The sequence below is a fragment of the Anarhichas minor genome, unplaced genomic scaffold (assembly GCF_050575085.1).
Source record: "Anarhichas minor isolate MPS153535 unplaced genomic scaffold, ASM5057508v1 ptg000028l, whole genome shotgun sequence".
Lineage (NCBI taxonomy): Eukaryota > Metazoa > Chordata > Actinopteri > Perciformes > Anarhichadidae > Anarhichas > Anarhichas minor.
This window is the reverse complement of record NW_027466474.1, coordinates 2,636,208-2,653,664: the sequence shown is the minus strand read 5'-3', so window position 1 is coordinate 2,653,664 and position 17,457 is coordinate 2,636,208. Positions and strand designations below refer to the sequence as shown.

The 17,457-nt window shown below is 42.0% G+C and overlaps 1 protein-coding gene across 1 annotated transcript; it reads right to left on the bottom strand.

Annotated features, from left to right (window-relative positions):
- Positions 1-529: 529 nt before the first annotated feature.
- Positions 530-16,416, bottom strand: stag3 (STAG3 cohesin complex component). Its single transcript, XM_076103444.1, has 31 exons — positions 16,388-16,416; positions 15,697-15,793; positions 15,240-15,428; positions 14,293-14,389; positions 13,909-13,985; positions 13,322-13,526; positions 12,237-12,388; positions 11,832-12,029; positions 11,489-11,587; positions 10,885-10,964; positions 10,172-10,279; positions 9,139-9,235; positions 8,643-8,745; positions 8,351-8,454; positions 7,802-7,894; positions 7,462-7,554; positions 7,088-7,288; positions 6,455-6,522; positions 6,244-6,331; positions 6,019-6,099; positions 5,479-5,571; positions 5,099-5,267; positions 3,971-4,104; positions 3,537-3,638; positions 2,845-2,978; positions 2,490-2,612; positions 2,082-2,260; positions 1,202-1,388; positions 967-1,068; positions 738-834; positions 530-580 (listed from the first exon to the last, which is right to left on the bottom strand). Exons 1-31 carry the CDS (start codon positions 16,414-16,416, stop codon positions 530-532), a joined length of 3,630 nt encoding a protein of 1,209 aa, XP_075959559.1.
- Positions 16,417-17,457: the final 1,041 nt, after the last annotated feature.

Sequence of the window (17,457 nt, the reverse complement as noted above, 5' to 3'; positions counted from 1 at the left end):
CCTTAGCATTTACTAACCCCGGGCATATCGTTTTGCCCACTTGTAAACACTTTTTCCTTGTGATCCTATTAAAGATACTTTCAGTCTTATTTTGCTGAATTAACCATATTTTAAGTAACATTAAATTGGGTCACACAAAAAAGATGCCGTCAACAACAGAAACAGATATTATGACACAAACTTCAAAACGTGGGAAACAGGAGGGGAGGCTTTCAGCTGGCTGCCAGCCTTCAGGGATCTAACTGAACTTAACAACTGAACATTTCTTTTGTTCAAAACATAAACATTCGTAATAGTGAATGGCAATAACTTTTGTCCCCAAACCTCATAATCAATTACGTCTTTCTCTTTTCCTCCAACAAAATGAAGACTGAATTAGATGTGATAAGGGAACTCCGTAAGGGGTCATGAAAAAGAACAGATGGCCCGAACACTCAAATGTACTGAAACCACTGAACACACTAGTGTTGAAGCGATGCATTAATGAAAAAGAACTGTGGTTCCCCGGGCGGTCCAGGCCTCTGTGCCCTCAGTCAAAGAGCTCATCAAGGACGCTGGCGGACGTGTGTCGCGTGGAAGGCTGCACAGCAAAAACAAGGGAGGAAAAAGTTGCCAGGAGGTTAGTCCTTAATCTTTAGTCAAGCAAAGAAAACCCATTCAAAACTGAATTCATGTACTACTAGAGGCACTGTCCCAACTTACGTGTGTAATTTGTTGTAAAGATTTTTTTTTTTTACCAGTGTATATGCAGATTCATGGTCAGAGTCACTCTCGTAATCCTCAATCTCAGGCTCCTCTTCTTCTTCTGCGCTGTCATCCTCAATCAGAGATAGTCTGGAGAGAAAACAGTTTATTCTCATGTAATTATTCTTACCCGATGAATCACAAAATTAAGACAACTATTCCAAATATTAAAACAATTCTGCAGTGAAACAGTTTGTGTTCTCCTTTAAAAATCAGTCTTACAAGGTGAGGGGAGAGTTCAGGTCCTGCTGATCCAAAGGGGGGCCGGTCTGGCTGGAGGAGAGCTGGGCTCGTCTGACGGGCTTCACTTTTCTCATGTTGGACCTGGTGAACAGCAGCAATTACATTCTAGCAGGTAGCCATACTAAACGTGTAAAACACCAATATTTGTTGCGGGAATGAGGATTTGCTTTGTTTTTGTATCTGTTCATTATCCTGTCAGACAGATAAAACTTACCCTAAGGCGAACTCATCCCCAGACTCCGGATCGGTTAAGCCGCTGCTGATATCAGACTCAGTGGCTCTGGAGGCCAGGTGCTTGGCTGGATGTCTCTGTACAGTGGAGGTGAGTGCTGGAGTGGGAAGGCTGCTGTGGATACTTATGCTGTCCAACCAGGATCCTCGGACTGTGCTGGCCACTGAACCTAGAGGAGTTGGAAGAGCAGAGGAGGTTATTCATTACCTGTGACACTTCGTTAAATTTAAGTGTTTTACAACAGAGAAGGTAAATATGGATTCACGAAAGAGCAAATGAGATGATCAACCAAAAGAAAACTGAATGGTTTTAATAAATTATATAAAATCTCTTTAAGTGTGTCTGCAACAACCGCTGCTGTAATGTTTGATGAAATGAATACAACCCAAAATTGTCGAACCCCCGTCTAGACCACAGGTTTATCAGACATGTTTTTCACTCACACAACAGATACACTCCGGTGTCAGTGCAGGAGTGCGTCTCAGCTCTGTCTCATGGCTGAAGCATATATTTAGGCTTCAAGTTCATTTTGACAAAACGTATGTAAACGTGAGGTAGATGCCCCAAAAAAATGGCACAAAATAACTATCTGACTGCAGAGCCATGGCGGCGATGCAGTCAGCTGTGTGTCAATATATTAAAGTAATAATAATCAACTTATTATCAAAATTGTCATTAGCTGCAGCTCTAGTTGAGTTGCCATTGAGGGTCAGAGAAACCTTCCTTTCACCACATTACTTTGAACTCCAACAACTGTTGAAGTTAAATCACCTTTTACAGTTATTACATTTAACATGAAGAGCTGTGAATCCATACACACCGTTTGTTGTGTCTGTGTGTGTAACATGTGTGTCCATCTCACCCTGAGGAGTTGTCCTCTTGCGTTTAGCTACAGGGGTATCGTGAGAGGAGACGGCATCACTTCTCTCCTCCCGTCGCCTGGCTTTAGCAGAGGATCGGCCATCCAAGGAACGCTGATACAGTCTGACTGACGGCCAGGAGAGGGCAGCACCGGGACACTCCGACTTCAGAAACGCTACCCTGAGAGGGGACGAGATAGAGAGGCAGAGAGATGAGGACAAAGACAGAGAAACCTTTGTTAATGTTTAGCTGTCAAATGTAAAACACAAGCACTGGGTTCAAGTAAAAGGGCCACTGTTTGATATGACTCTGATTTTGTTATGGCATATAATGCTTATATTTATAAGTTAGTACTCATATCATATTTGACCAAACATGTTTGTAAGGATGAGTTGAGATAGTTTCTTACAACACAGCGCGGTCCTGTCGCAGCAGCTTGAAACTGAACTCGCTGAGGATCTCCAAGAAGGCCACATTGGATTGCTGCTCTTCTCCCTCTGGTGGGTCTCGAAATGCAAAACGTACACCTTCCCTAAGAGCAGACACAACAGACTAAAGAGCTCAGAATGAACAGCTACAGTGTGAAAAACACTTAATGTACACCCTACAAGTGTGACAATTCATCAAAAAATAAATGATCATGTAAGAGGAAAAATATTTCCGGTTAAACCGCCCTCACGGCTGTAAGAAAGTAAATAAGTCAAATGCAAAGGGCTGACAGGCCTGGTCCACATGTGTTTGGCAGGGACACAAGAGTTACTTACGTGTGCAGGGCCACCAGTGGTTTGCGGGCACGATTAAGATCGATGCCAAAGCTCATGGCAAGCCTCTTGGCCAAGTCTCTGATCTCACCGAGATCCTGCCTGCTGTGGTCCTCCGTAAGCATCTCTGAGAACAGCTAGCGATACACAAACATGACTTTAAATAGACGTGTTACGCAAAAGGCATACCGTACAAACAGATGTGAACGAACTGTTCCACTTGATCACTCGTTAAAAAAAAATACTTCTAAGCAGTTCAGTCGCTGGTTTTAATTTGGTTGGTGAAGAGAAGTTTGCCACATGAAACACTGAATTGACTTAAAAATGAAAAAGATTTATATGTTTTATAGAAGTTTCTGTGATTGGCCATCTGTTAGGCATAACCCAAATGTTAGTCAAAATCCACAAATCCACAATTTGAAGATGCAAATGTGCCTCACAAAAGAAACATTTTCAACATGTAGAAATAAAGCAATAAAATGATAAAATTGCCTCATTATGTATGTACGTAACAATACACAATAATTGAAGCAGATACAATTATGAAAACAAATTAAAAACACCACTAACGTCAAATATTTTACTATCAAAAGATGTGATTACTGTTCATTTCATGCATTCATTAAAAGTTCACACTGCATGATATTCATTCTCATGAATACTTAAAGGCTGCTTGTTCTCCTGTTGGTGCACACCTGCTGCAGACTCAGACAGACAGTCTTGGCGCTCTGTACGGGATTGATGACCTTGCTCTTGCTCATAGTCTCCTTAATGATGTCGCCAAAGTCTGTGAAGTACTGGAGAGAAAGTAGTCATCGATAGTCTATTTAATTAACAGCATTGTCTAAAAAGGTAGGAATAATCCACTGCCTTCTCGTCATCTGTGCTTCTTTTAACCGCTCTGACTCATTCTCAGCACCTCGCTGAGATCTTCTCACCATCCTCCACTTTCTTACACGTCCTCTCCATTATTAATGTTTTATTAACTCCTTTCCTGCATTCCTAATCCAATTGATTCACTTTTAATTCCACAATTTCTAAACTCACCAATTTAACTATTAAGACATTTTGCTTACATGTTCAACCAACAGTAACATATATAATATGCAAGGCTAATCAAATGGACCACCTTGCTGTAGTGCTTGAAGACGTTGGTGGCCGCGGTGAGGTCCAGCACCCCGTAGATGACCAGCTTACAGTAGCCGGCCAGCTGGTTGCGCTTCCTCTGGAGAAGAGTTATCTTCAGCGTCTCCTCATCCTCAACTAGAGAAAAAAAAGCCAGAGGAAAGAGAAGGGAAGGGAGAGCATGAGTAACAGTAACAAACCGGTTATTAACTTGAAAGATGTAGACGGGAGAGGCAGGGAGAAAACCTTGAAGTCTTGATAAGACACAAGCAAACCAGAGCGCGCGATGAAAGACTGGTATTTGGCTTGTGGTGCATTAAATAAAGGGAAGGGCCTCTGGGAGAACTTTGGCAGTGTGTGTGTTTGCAAAACACTACACACCCACGAGGAAAACAAAGTCATTTTCTGAACATTCAGTAGTTGAACTAGAATTATCACATTGCGATTGCATGCATCCACATGTCATCACGACATCATTTTATCCTATTTGACATCTAACGATAAAGCAAGAATCTCTGTCTGTACGCGGATGTCTTTCGCATATCTCGACAACCGTTCATCCGTTGTCCTTCACACTTGCCGGGTGTATCTCCGGGGAGTGCCGTGTCGAATTTGGCACAATTTAGACTAGCGAAGACTTCAATATTAATAAACTTTGAATAAACTAGCCAACAGTGCTCTGTTCAGCAGCAGGGGCGGGGCTTCAGGGCTCTGCAGACTCATACGTAAGCCTCGACTTTGGTACGTTTTGCCCTCGTGAGTAAGACTATTTCTTTAGTGTAAGACTTGATACAAACCTACAACACTGGCAGTGGGAAAGATGAAGGTAAAACTATTAACTATTATTAGTAAAACTATTAATACCTTACAATAAAAGTCCTGCATTGAAATGTTTTCTGCAATCGTAGAATAAAAGAAGCATTGTCAGCAAAATGTACTTAAACTCACTTAATGTCTGTTCAAGTTGGAGCTTTCAATTCTAATACGATGCTGTTTAGTTTAATGCATAATAATGACTCATATTATAGTTGTTATATTGTGTCAAAACTGAAACTGCAAGGTAACCAGTAACATTTATCCGTTAATGTAAATGTAATACTTCAATGTTTTCCTCTGAAGTGGACAAAAATACCATCGAGCTCAGCATCTTCAGTGTCTGAGAAGACGTAGTCCAGGAGGAACGACGCCATCTCAGAGCGCAGGGAATCAGACGGCAGGTGGACCAGCGTTTGGAGGTCGGGTTCAAAGCGGGCTGAACTCGTACTGTACAAGAGCAGCAAGTCACACAACAGCTCAAATGCCTGAGGATGGAAGGAAACAAACTATTAGTTCAGCTCAGCTTGCCAACAGTTCTGAGAAGTCGTTCTGTGTCAATGGGCAAAAGAGGAGCAAGCCAAAAACATTGGGCCTGTCTCCGACGCAAAGACATAAAAATAACGTTTTAACTTGTAATAAGCCACTCACATACAGTCTTAAGAGTTCAAAATGACTGTTACTTCACACATGACTTACCTGATCTCTGATCTCAGTCTGGTTCAGAGACAGACACGTTTCACAAACTTTGCAGAACGAACGCATCTCCTTCTTCAGACGCTTCAATTCCCCCTGGAGCAGATGGTGAAGGGACACAGGTAAGAGGTAGACAGAATGCGTTATAATGACGTGCTCAGTGTGAATCAATGAGTGAGAGAAACTGCAGAAAAAGTGAAAATGAGCTCAAGGGAATGAAGATCAGCTGAGATAAACTATTCAAAAAGTGTGAACTAGTGACAAATAAAGGTCTGAGAGTCACTCCGGGCTTGGATGCGCACTAACAGATTGTTGTATTAATTGCCTGCCGTCTGCGCAGCTGGTGAACTGTTGAACAGACGAGAAGAGTTCCACAAATACACAGGAAGGCCACCAACATGGCCTCCGTGGGTTGGCTGTGATCACATAGGCTGGCATTTCCAGGAGCCAACATGGTGTGTGAAAGACTGAGTCAAGGGCAAACTATTACGAAGCATCCAAAGAAGGATGAATGCAGTGTTGTATAATCAGTCAGATGATCACCTCAGCTGGTGTGGAGTTAACTGCATTCACTTTAGCCCACATCAGGTAAAAGGCAGCACATTTCAGAGCCGACACCATGAGCTGAAATTTCACAAAAGGAAAATGACAACCAGTATCTGCAGAGATCGAGGTGCAAAAGGCAAACAAATATTTTCCACTATGGCCTTTATTATCACAACACAACACTCCCCCTCAAATATTGAAATGTGTGACTGTATCACAGACCTCATTGTCAAACTCTCTGGACTCCATCCTGCTCTTCAGCAGCTCCAGACAGGAGTCGAACAGCTTCCAGCCTGTCGGGTCTTTGGCACTGGACAACAAACACGAGCAACAACACAGACGCACACTTCTGTGTCACAAATAATCTGTACTACTACTACTACCACCACCACCACCACCACCACCACCACACGTACCATATGAACACACTTACCTGCTCAGGGCTGCAATCCTTTTCAAAGCAGTGGCTGCACTGTAGACATGATCTTCATCTGCAGTACCCTAAATACACAAAACACACACAGACTCACTCTAGAGGGAACAGATGCTCACCGATACGTTTTTTTCTTTCCCTACAAAATTGACATTCAGACTAAAAAACACAAATTAATTAGAAAGACGTGCTCACATTTATCACACCTGTCAGTTTTATTTTTTTGTGTGCCATATTTCGGTGTTCTGGAACACAATCGTGTGTTTTCATAGTTTAGTTATAAACAGCTGATATGCATGTATTCATGTACTACAACGTTTAACTGATGAGGTTATGCTTTAAGGACAACTTAAATACAACATACTATATTAACTGAACATCATCCCAGAGTGAGAAATTGTTGTTAATGTAATAAAGATACATGAAGAACTTCTATTCATGGCTTTGAATAAACGTAATTATAATTATGGAGGCTGCAGTTTGTGGTGCACGTTGACCTGTGTTGCATTATACAGAGGTGTTTCCGTTATAACCCTCACTGATATAAACGGGGTGGACAAAATAGTATGAGCATGCTTTTTTATAACGAGCAACATTTGACTGTGTTCAAGCTCCACTGACACGCTCCCCCACCTGCACCAGGTCACTTAAGTAGGCGTTGAGGCACTCCGTCAGGCCGTCCATCAGCTGGCTGAATGCCAGGTTTGTGCGGGAGGAGAAGGTGTAGCAATCGGCGCAAAGGGTGCTGACCAGTTTGGCACAAGCCTCCAGCACGGTGACATCTGTGTGCTTCTCTATAATACCACAAACCTGAGCCAGCAGCAGGTCCAGATGCTGAGAAGGAGAGGAGAGTGTGATGGGGGACAGATCGAGGGAGAACAAGTTAAGTAGAAGGAAAGTATGGGAGAGGGGAAATGATTACGAAGGAACACGATGTAATTTCCTAAAGAGATTTTAACAATCTTTTAAAGGTAATTGATTTTCCTCCCCATTTCCTCCATTCCTACCTTATCCAGCCGCGGAGTGCTGCTGTACATCTCCAGAGAAAAGTAAAGGGGAGCTTTGAGAAGGAGGCTCACCTTCCCTGCATCGGCTGAGTACTGAGGGGGAACAACACGGGCTCAGCATTAAAAAACAGTAAACGGAAATAAATAATCACAGCACAAGTACACTTGGCATAGTAATTTAGCCTTCACTCGAAATATAATATGAGGCAGCAGTATATACATATAATTAAAGTAAGTACGGTGGCAATGCTTCTGATGCTTCGTCAACACTTATTAAATTAAATCCTGTGTACAATATAATAAAATGTTATATTAAGTATGTTCAGTGAACCTTGTGTACCTTGGCCAGCAGCTGTGGAAGTAAAGGGATGAAGTGTGTGGTGATACGTCTCCTGTCTTGTTCCTGGAGCTTCTTATCCTTCATGCCCACGATCTGATCCCACATGCGCACGTTCAGTGAACAGAACCGGGCAGCAGTTCAACCGTGTGAAGACAAAAAGCATTGTGAACATTTCCCAATGTTTGTGAATGTAAAATATGAAACTTTGAGTCTTATAAACAAAGTGGGCAGACTCATGCCCTGCACTCATTGTGATAAACTGTCTATGCTGAAAAAGGATGAAACCTGAAAGCTAACCAAAAACAAATGTGTGAGAACAGAGGCAAACATTTGTACACATGATTCAGGCTGATGTGGAATATCCAATTTAATTTATTCCAGTTTAGTGTCACAAAGTTGCATCTTGTAGTTTTAAAACTATGACTTTTTGTATGATGGGTACATTTGAAGTAAAAACAAAGACTGACATCTCTCCTGCCCCCGAGCTCCACTGTTCCTTAAAACATAAACAAGAAAAAAAAGATTGTGCATTTGTGTGTGTGCCACCACCTTCTTGCCCCGAGTCCTCCCGACAGGTGGGGTTGCCTCCACTGCCTGTCTGATGGCACACATCATCAGCTCTACGAGAGCCCCCTCCTCCTCATACACCAGACCTGACAACACAGACAGCTGCAAAACTGAGTGGGTGATGGTTGAGACGACGCGATGCAGGGACAGCGAGGGAGCAGAAACAACTAACTGTGATAAAACATGACTTGCATAAATTATTTCGGTGTATTGGTGTTAAGGGGAGCTCAATGCACTGATGCAGCTAAGACGTAAGTCGTATCTTGTTCCTCACCAGCCTCATGTAGCAGCAATGTCGTCATAGTCTCCCAGTCTCTCAGCTCAGATCCTGCCACACCCCACAGACTATCCACCAGGTAAGCCCCGTGCTCATGGAACTGTCAAGAGAATTGACGGTTAATTAATTGCTTTAAATTAGCTTCACAGCGCGTTTCTGAACTTCAATGGCCATCATTTATTTTAGCCATGACACAAGGGATGGATTGCAGTTTAATACGATCTAAATCATGTTCTCCGTCGTTCAGAGGGTTCCAGTATATATAACTTAAGATGTGCTGCGAGACTCCGCTACTTGAGAAAATTGGCCCTTTGGGCGTAATGTAGTTTTATTGTTTGTGTTGTAAGAATAACATGTCCTGCTAAGCGTTGTGGGTAAAATAAAACATGATTTGAACAATAAACACTGTGTTGTGGTTAGTCTACCTTTATTCGTGAAAACATAATATCAATGATTGGAATAGTGCGGAGGCGGGGACTGAAGGAGACACTACCTCACTCTGGATGAAGAAGGAGATGAGGATTTGAAAGAAGGCTGCATTTTTACTTTTATCATTTTCCTGGGTGTCACTGGCAAGCACACTTTTCAGCCTAAGATACAAACATAACAAACAACAAAAAATTACATTAAAGGCACAATGAGTAGGATTTTCCTAAAAACAATGTTTAGTCTGATACAAAAATAATTCCTTTGAGAAATCCCTTCTGGCCCACTAGAGACCCTCTGCCTGTGTTCTCCTTCTGTTTATTCTGCTGTGTTTGGGACGTTTCTCCGCCCCTCGCTCTGCCTCCAGCTGTCACTCCTCTGCCTCTCCTCCCCTGGGACTCTCTTATACCCCGGGTGACACTGTAATTGTTGTCATCCGATTCAGAAGCTTAGGAAGCTCCACTAAATTATCCTGTCTGGAAAAAAATATGCTACGCCCATTAGCTAGCTAGACGGGAGACCGCTAAACTCACTGGCTAGCGTCGTTGAGCCAGGAAGCCAGGGTTAACAGAATAATCCTACTCATCCTGCCTTTAACCAAGATGGAAAATTAGCTCACTGATTGAAGTCTGAAGTCCCATTAGTGCAGCAATAACATGCTCCATTATACAGGAAAGTATTTGTGTGATCTACGCTGCATGTTTAAACAAAAATAAGATTTCATCCAAGCTTTAGTGTGAATAAAATTCATGAAAAAAGGTTTTGATGTTTTGTTTTTGGTGGAATGTCTTTGAGGAAATCAAATAGAAATTTAAACACATTTGTTGAATATGGAATGATCCACAGGTACGGGGGTGCAGCTTAATGACACGACTACAACATTTAGGCTACGTTCAGACTGCAGGCAAATCTGAAAAATGGAGGGTCATCCCCAAATGTGGTTTGGATCCGATTTACAAAAATCAAATATTTTGTGTTTTAATCTTTTTGCTGTCCAGACTTTCAAAATAAATCTGGATGCGCCAAAAACTGGATTTGGTCTGGCAGTCTGAACAAACGTTTAGTCGGACAATGTGCAGAAAGGAGGGATGAAGATGTACTTGTTAAAGAGGAAGACGCCGGCTACAGAAGCCAGCGCTCTGTTGGAAGCGTAAACCAGAGGATAGATGTTACCGCACTCCTCCTCTCTCAGACCTTCTTCTGTCCTCCTGCACACGAGAACACACAAAGCCAGTTACAGACCATCAAGTTAGCAACATTAACAACACAAGAGAAAAAACATTTGACTTAATTGACTGAACTATTCTTGCAGACTTTTGTGTATAATTTTGAAATATGTTTTTTCTTCAGATAGACATCAGTTGGATTTTTTTTTAAATTTCATGATCACATTTTCATCTATTTTGTTAACTAATCCTAAAAACAGCTAATTTACAAGTAAGTCAGTGGTGCGAGATGTCGGCCAACCACACTGATTCATCAGCAAAGAGTGTTATAACAGTTATGAGCAACCATGACACTTCTATTGTTGAGAAACTGGATTCAAGGACAACCAGGATATATTTGCAGTATTTAGTTATTTTCACATTTCAGACACAATTTGATTGTTACTAATGCTCTTAACTGCCTTTCAGTAGAACTTTTATGTAAATAAAGCTCAAAATAATCAATGCAAAACAGAGAAAATGCATTTAAAATTGTATAAAATTTGCTATAATTGGGATGTTTTGATCCACTAAAATGAAATTCCTAGACTGTATGTTACAGATAGCGGCTCAGAGAAACCATCAGAGACAAAAAAAAAAGCCCTCACTGTTGGAGCAGCAGCAACAGATTGACCACTTCCACTGCCACCTCTGAGTCCTTGTCCAGCACCATAGTGAGCATCCTCTCCTAAAACACACACACACACACACACACACACACACACACAGTTATGCAGTGGCAAACAAATGATGGAAAATCCTGCCAGCAGACTTCAATGCATAAAAATGACTCACAAATGTACCCAAACCCACAGATATGCATGCACACACACTGATTAGGCGCTAAGCCATGCCATGAAAACCATTTATCTGCCTCAGCACATGTGGCTTAGGAGGTTTTTTTGTGTTTGAGAAAAGCTTATTAACCATCAGTAATTGGCAGCAATTAACGCTCCAGACACACGCCCAGACAAAGGATGAGACCGTCACAACAAACAGGAATGGTGAAAAAAGAAAGATTTGAAAGGCAAAGAAATAAGGGGAGGGGCCACAAAATACTGTGAAGTGAGACATAGGCAGGCAACGAAAAATAAACAACACAATAGGCTGAAACAATAGATTAAACACAGATTCTGTGCAGACAGACAAAAAGACAGACAGGAGGAGAAAAGAGGCATTAAATGAGGTTGCCAATCCAGAGGGAAGCCTCACTTTAAATCTGCTGGTGAAAAGCTCCAGGCGGCCAATGAATTCCTTCTCCTGGTACAGACCCTGCAGGGCACGCACACACTGCAGACGCACTGGACTTTGCTGAAGGAAAGAAGAAGAGAGTACAGTACCACACACTGTATAACCTACATACAGACTGAATCAGCCTGTTCCTAGTTAATAATTTCTCTTTTTGCAAGTGTGTGTGTATGTGGTCTTTCCTGTGTCTGTGTGCAGACATTTCTATCTCCACTGCTGGCCTGCGGAGGGCTGCAGACAGACAGATGCTCTGTGACAGAGGTGATGTTGTGGAAATGCAGATGTAGTGCTGCATATGTGTGTTTACCTTGTCATGCAGGGTCCACCCCAGGTATTTAAGACATCCATCATTCAGGAAGTCTTCAGGGTCCGTTTTCAGCCACATGCCCAACTCCTCAATACACGTAGCCCGGATCTCAGGCAACCGGTCACGGTAACGGTGCACAAACACACCACGGAACGCGGCGTTCATCATGGAAGACAGCTCCTCTCTGTTCTCCTGCATCTAAAAACACACACATATATATAAAACATCGGTACACTTGACTTGAGACCGTGTTAAAAGCAAACGCAGATTCCAGTGTTCTGATTACATAAAAAAAAGTTAAATTACTCATGGATTGATGGACCACTTTAATGTCCCGACCTGCCTGTTTAGTATGTGAAAGTGGCCGTGTGTCTGCACTCATGACAGTGTTTGTGTATGCGTCACCTCACTGACGGTCGCCTGCAGCTCCTCCAGTCGGCCAGGGGCTCTGTCATGCGCCCCCCTGCCGTTCTCCATGTCGTATTGCCGCTGGGTGGTCTGCAGCTGAACAGACACTATCACAGCTACTTCCACCAGCACAGTCATCAACTTCATGGCTAATAGAGAAAAGCATCCAGGTTAGCACGGCTAGACGGAAACGACAGGACTACACACAACCTGGGGTTGATTTTTCAATCAACAGCTCACAGGCGTAACTGAAACCTTTATTTACGCACGGAAAGGCAAGGTTAAAAATAAAGATACTTTTCTTATCATCTGACCGTGTTCTTTGATTGTATTGTTTCCGGTGAAATGTAGGTTAAAAGTAAAATTGTGAATTAATCATATGCATTAGTATTGATGGAAACATATCAGGAATATTCACATATATCACAGGAAAACAGTGAACTCCACAGACAATGCTGCAGACAGTTTGGCATCTCCTTTGATCCTTGATACTTTGAAATTCGCCGACAAGACCGAACCGGTATAGACAGTCGCTTCAGTGTCGGGGTTATTCATCTTTTAATCTGATTTTACAATTTTAATGGAGAGGCACATCAGGTACAGTCAACATCCACACAACTGCATGGGTCCAATAGTAAGATTAATAACATCTAAAGACTTGTGTCCCTTTTAATTACCTCCAGTATAAAAAGTGAATCCTTGGTAATAACGTACATTACTTACCAACCTAACCACATAATGGTTAAGCTGTTAAATCCTATTTTGTGGGTTCAAAAGAAAACAATGAGGAACAATAAAAGCCAGCCATACAGAAGGAATACTTTCTGAAAAACAAAGAACTTCTCCAGCAACAAAAACAGATGTCAGCTGAATGCAGCAGTTATTTCTGGCACCCAGAGAAACACAGGTTTCTAAGCCTCAAAAACTAAAGCAAGTGACTTAAATTACTAGCATACTGAGGTCCTTACCAACGAACAACAAGTGTAGCCTCTAATCCATAATCAAAACTCCCCTGTGAAGTCAGTGTGTGTGTGTATATTTTTCTAGCATTTCATGCACCAGTATTGTGCCGACGTGCTTACCAATCAGGGTGCTGGTGTGTCGGAAGGCTCTGACCTGGGAGTCAGAGAGGCCGGTGAGCAGAGCCAGCAGGGAGGGGAAGAGGTACTCATCATAAATGAGGCTATTCCGACACGATCTCACCAGAACCCGAACAAACTCGCACAGGCCGGCTTTGAAATGCTTCAGCTGGGGGCCTGGAGTGCACAGAGGGTAGTTCACTGAATCCTGGAAGACGTAAAGAAACAAAAGAAATGGAGGAAAGACATCACACACTGTGTGCTTTGTATAGTTCTTTGAGGCAAAAGTGGTTGCTGTTCTAATGACAATTACATCAGTGGCAAACCAAAGTGATTAACTCATTAATGTGTCCATTTATAAGCATAGATTCTAATTAGTCTGTTCCATCACGCTGTACTCCATCCTTCAGATTGTAATCTCCGAGGATATGTTGTTTGACTTTCTCAGCATCTTCAAGAAGGATTATTAGAAGTAAGAAGGGATGACAAAGACTACGAACAAGATTCAAACTTGCAGATATGTACCTATCATCTTTAAGAGCCATATTTACTTTTAGGATATATTTAAACAAATCTAAACTATGTCTCACCTCATTGAACTCTTTGGTTAGTGTGCCGATGATCTCAGCATTCTGCATGCTGTCCAACATCTCTCTGCTAACCACACCTGGACAAAAGAATTTAACACCTGAACATAGTAAGTGTGATAATACATTAAATCTGCTTCTTGTATTCGACCCAAAAATGAAATGGCATCATGATTTCTGTTTCTTTTTTGCTCCACGCTCACAAAATATTGATATACTGTGATGTCAATATACAGAGGATTAACACAGCTCCTACACGTTGCATCGTTACCATACTGGGAGATCAATAGTTGACTGCTGATCATCGTCTGAGCTGAAATTGGAAGGATAATCTTTTGAACTTTGACTCCCTCCCCCTATCTCTCAGGCTCCCTCTTGACCTCTGACCTTTGCATCCACAGGACTGAACAATGAAGTTGATGAGCACCAGCAGCCCCGCCTCTCGGCTTTGCTTGTAGCTGTCCAGCCACTCGTCCACCACCGTCTTCAGATTGACAGGGAGATAGCAGCCAATGAGAACGCTGGGCTCAGATCAAAGGGTGAATGAATATAATAACTACATATGTCATTAAAATATTATGGATTTCAGCTTTCACCTTTCCTCCTACCATTGGCCTACCATAGGTTTCTCTCAGTAACATATGTGGGTCTGTATGCCCCAACGATCTCACACACTTCTATTTTCTGCTCATTTTAAATTCCAGTATTATTCGCCATCTACTTTGCATAATCCTTTCTGGCAACCATGGCACTATTGAACCTAAATGGACACTACTTTAGAACATCTGTTGTGTGATAGTGTAGCGTATATTAAGAACATAGAAAAATATAGCAGTGCACTAGAACTGAGAAACATTTGCGTAACAGATTAAAGATTAGTTAACTGCAGTTTTGCTGAATGTGCTGAATGAAAGTGAGCCTTCACCCGGAATCACCATCTGCATTGTGCTGCTGCTCTTCACTGTAGTGGCAGACTTTTTTTATTACTGCTCAACAGACTTTTTTTTGGTCTTTCTATTGTTATGTGATGCATTTTTTGTAGTCTTTAACCAGAAGAGACTGGGCACAGCACCACAAAGGTTTGTATGGCCACATGCTGTCAATCATTGACTACACAACCCAGTGAAAACACTTCTTCCTCTTCGCGTATCAAAGCCGATTCTGTCGGGTCAAATCAGTCAGCCACTGACAGCAGAGGATAATCTCTCTCATTGTTGCTCATAGAGCCTTGTTTCTCTTCTCATTACACATTCCTCCTACAGCACCTCCCTCCCTTCATGTGTTTATCTCTACATCCCCTTCCCCCTTTGCTCTTCAGCTGACGGTTTGCTCACCACCATGGCACTCTTTCCAGAGCGGACAGCATCATAGATATTCTCTGCACTGATGCCCCGGTTGTCCTCGTTCACTCTTGTCACAGGTCTAGGAGAGGGCTGCTGGGAGGGGTCTGGAGAAGTGGGGATGGGGCTGCTACTGGGGCTGGACACCCTCAATGCAGCTTTATGCCTAGGTCTCTTGGGTGGCTTGAGATGAAAGAGATGGGAGGATAGCTCAGCAGTGGAGAAAGGGAATTGATGTCAACTGAATTAGCGGTAGCCATGGCAAGATACGGTGGAGGCTTACCACAGTGTTGCAGTTAATATGACTCTGATGAAGCTTTTTTTGATCTTTTATAAGAACTAAGAGATGAACGCTACTGGATTCCACCCTGAACTATACTCCATTCTGAATAATCACAATGAAAAATATCTGAATGAGTGAACCATCTTGAGAGAGAATAAGATAATTTACCTGAGGTCCAGTTACTGCCTGTTTTCTCCGCTTTGAGACTTTCAGCGTGGCCGCATAGTCACTGCCAGAATCTGAGAAGTCATCAAACTCCTCAACACTAACAGACAAGTAAAAAAAAAAATGAATCAAGACAAATCTCAGCATTAACAAATATGTTTTGGTCAAGCTAACAAGACTACAGAGCCAGACAGATATCATGATACAAACGTTGATAATTTGTACCCCTTAGTCATTGTAACATTCTGTTGTTGTGGCCAACAGTCGGGTCAGTTAGGTAGAATCTCCCAATGTCCCGCAAACTATTATCAATATTGGGTTTATTCTATTTGTCCTCGTCTCTTCAACTATCTTTTTTATACAGTTTTGACTGTATATTGGATGCTGTTTCAGCACACTTTACCAGCTAGTTATAGCTGCTACAGATGCCTTTAAATCAGGACTGAGATATGTGGATATATACTGTTTGAGTTTGAGAAATGGAACATTGTGTTATCTTTGACAGCTCTTTATTCCTCGTTTATTTACATGCATCTTAAATTAGCTGAATATGTGTTCCTGATAAATGCTCCATAATACAATATGTTCAACAACAAGTTATACTTTGTGACAAGTCTTAAGAGTTATGTTTACCTTAGCCAAAACAAATGTACCTGCACAAGTAAGAACAAATGCTAGGCTAGGCTAACCTTACCTGTCCGAAAAGTAGTCTCCACTTGCCATTTTCACTGAAAGAGGACACGGATTATAAAGGTGGTTTTGGTCTGCAGGTTAGCTGGTCTTTGCTAGGACGCTACTATGTGGGAGAGGAGACACAATTAGCCACAATACCTAATTTAGCCCTTGAGATAAACTCCTAGCATTAGCTAACGTTAGCTAGCTACTTGCGTAGCCTCCTTTACAGTATTTCAAATGTCCGTTAACGGACTTAAAATAGTAGCCAGCTATCTACTACAGCGAAAATTACCCGATAATCATCATTAGCAAAGCATTTACATACTTTTACTACCTGATAATATAATAACCGATCACTTTGTCCCTTTCTTAAAAGGCTTATCGTAATTTATTCCTCCGTCTTCACTGCCTGATGAGATTCAAGGGCGCGCAAACGTACGCAATATGATACGCGATGCCCATTGGCCAGAACCTTCTCAGATCAGACGATGATTGGTCCTTCGAGAAGGTCACGTGATGATCATTGGTTATTCACACAACAAGTAGTTCTGCTACACCAGACAGAAAACACGGCGTAAATCAAACACGTCCATTAACCACAGTGTATTTTTAAACAATACAATCTATTAAAATTACGAATTTAACTATTGCTGAATATAAGGGTATAAATACTTGTTACATATCTGCAGGTAACTTTCTTTACCCTCTTTATTGGTATGTTTTCTATAGGTTTCTACATTTACTGCCATATGGTATTGTATCTATGTTCAATCTGTCTGTCTGGTCTGCCTGTCTGTCCAGTATTTAGGACCCTGAGGTGGTTGGCTCAGCTGCTCCCCGCCATGCAACCGCAGGCTCCTCAACAAACTCTCCCATGTTGGTGCTCCTCAGCACGGCCCATTGTTCTGGGTTTGACGGGTTATGGTCAAACCAGCTGAGGTGAAACACACAACTTCTGGTCGAAACCTTAAAAATAAAATACCTATTGGACTTGCTTCACCGTGTTTTTTGTAGGATCATATTTGGCCTGGAAAAAGTGCTTCAACTGTATATTTTGCTCAACAGTGACAGTAAAACAGCATCAGTGTC

What these genes read in the sequence shown, in the direction of transcription:
- stag3 (XM_076103444.1), bottom strand. Translation starts at nt 16,416, where the DNA reads ATGGCAAGTGGAGACTACTTTTCGGACAG. An exon ending in CTGTTGCTGCTGCTCCAACA is followed by an intron (nt 10,280 to 10,884) that starts GTGAGGGCTTTT and finishes TCTCGTGTGCAG; the next exon opens with GAGGACAGAAGAAGGTCTGA. An exon ending in TTAACTCCACACCAGCTGAG is followed by an intron (nt 5,572 to 6,018) that starts GTGATCATCTGA and finishes CATCTGCTCCAG; the next exon opens with GGGGAATTGAAGCGTCTGAA.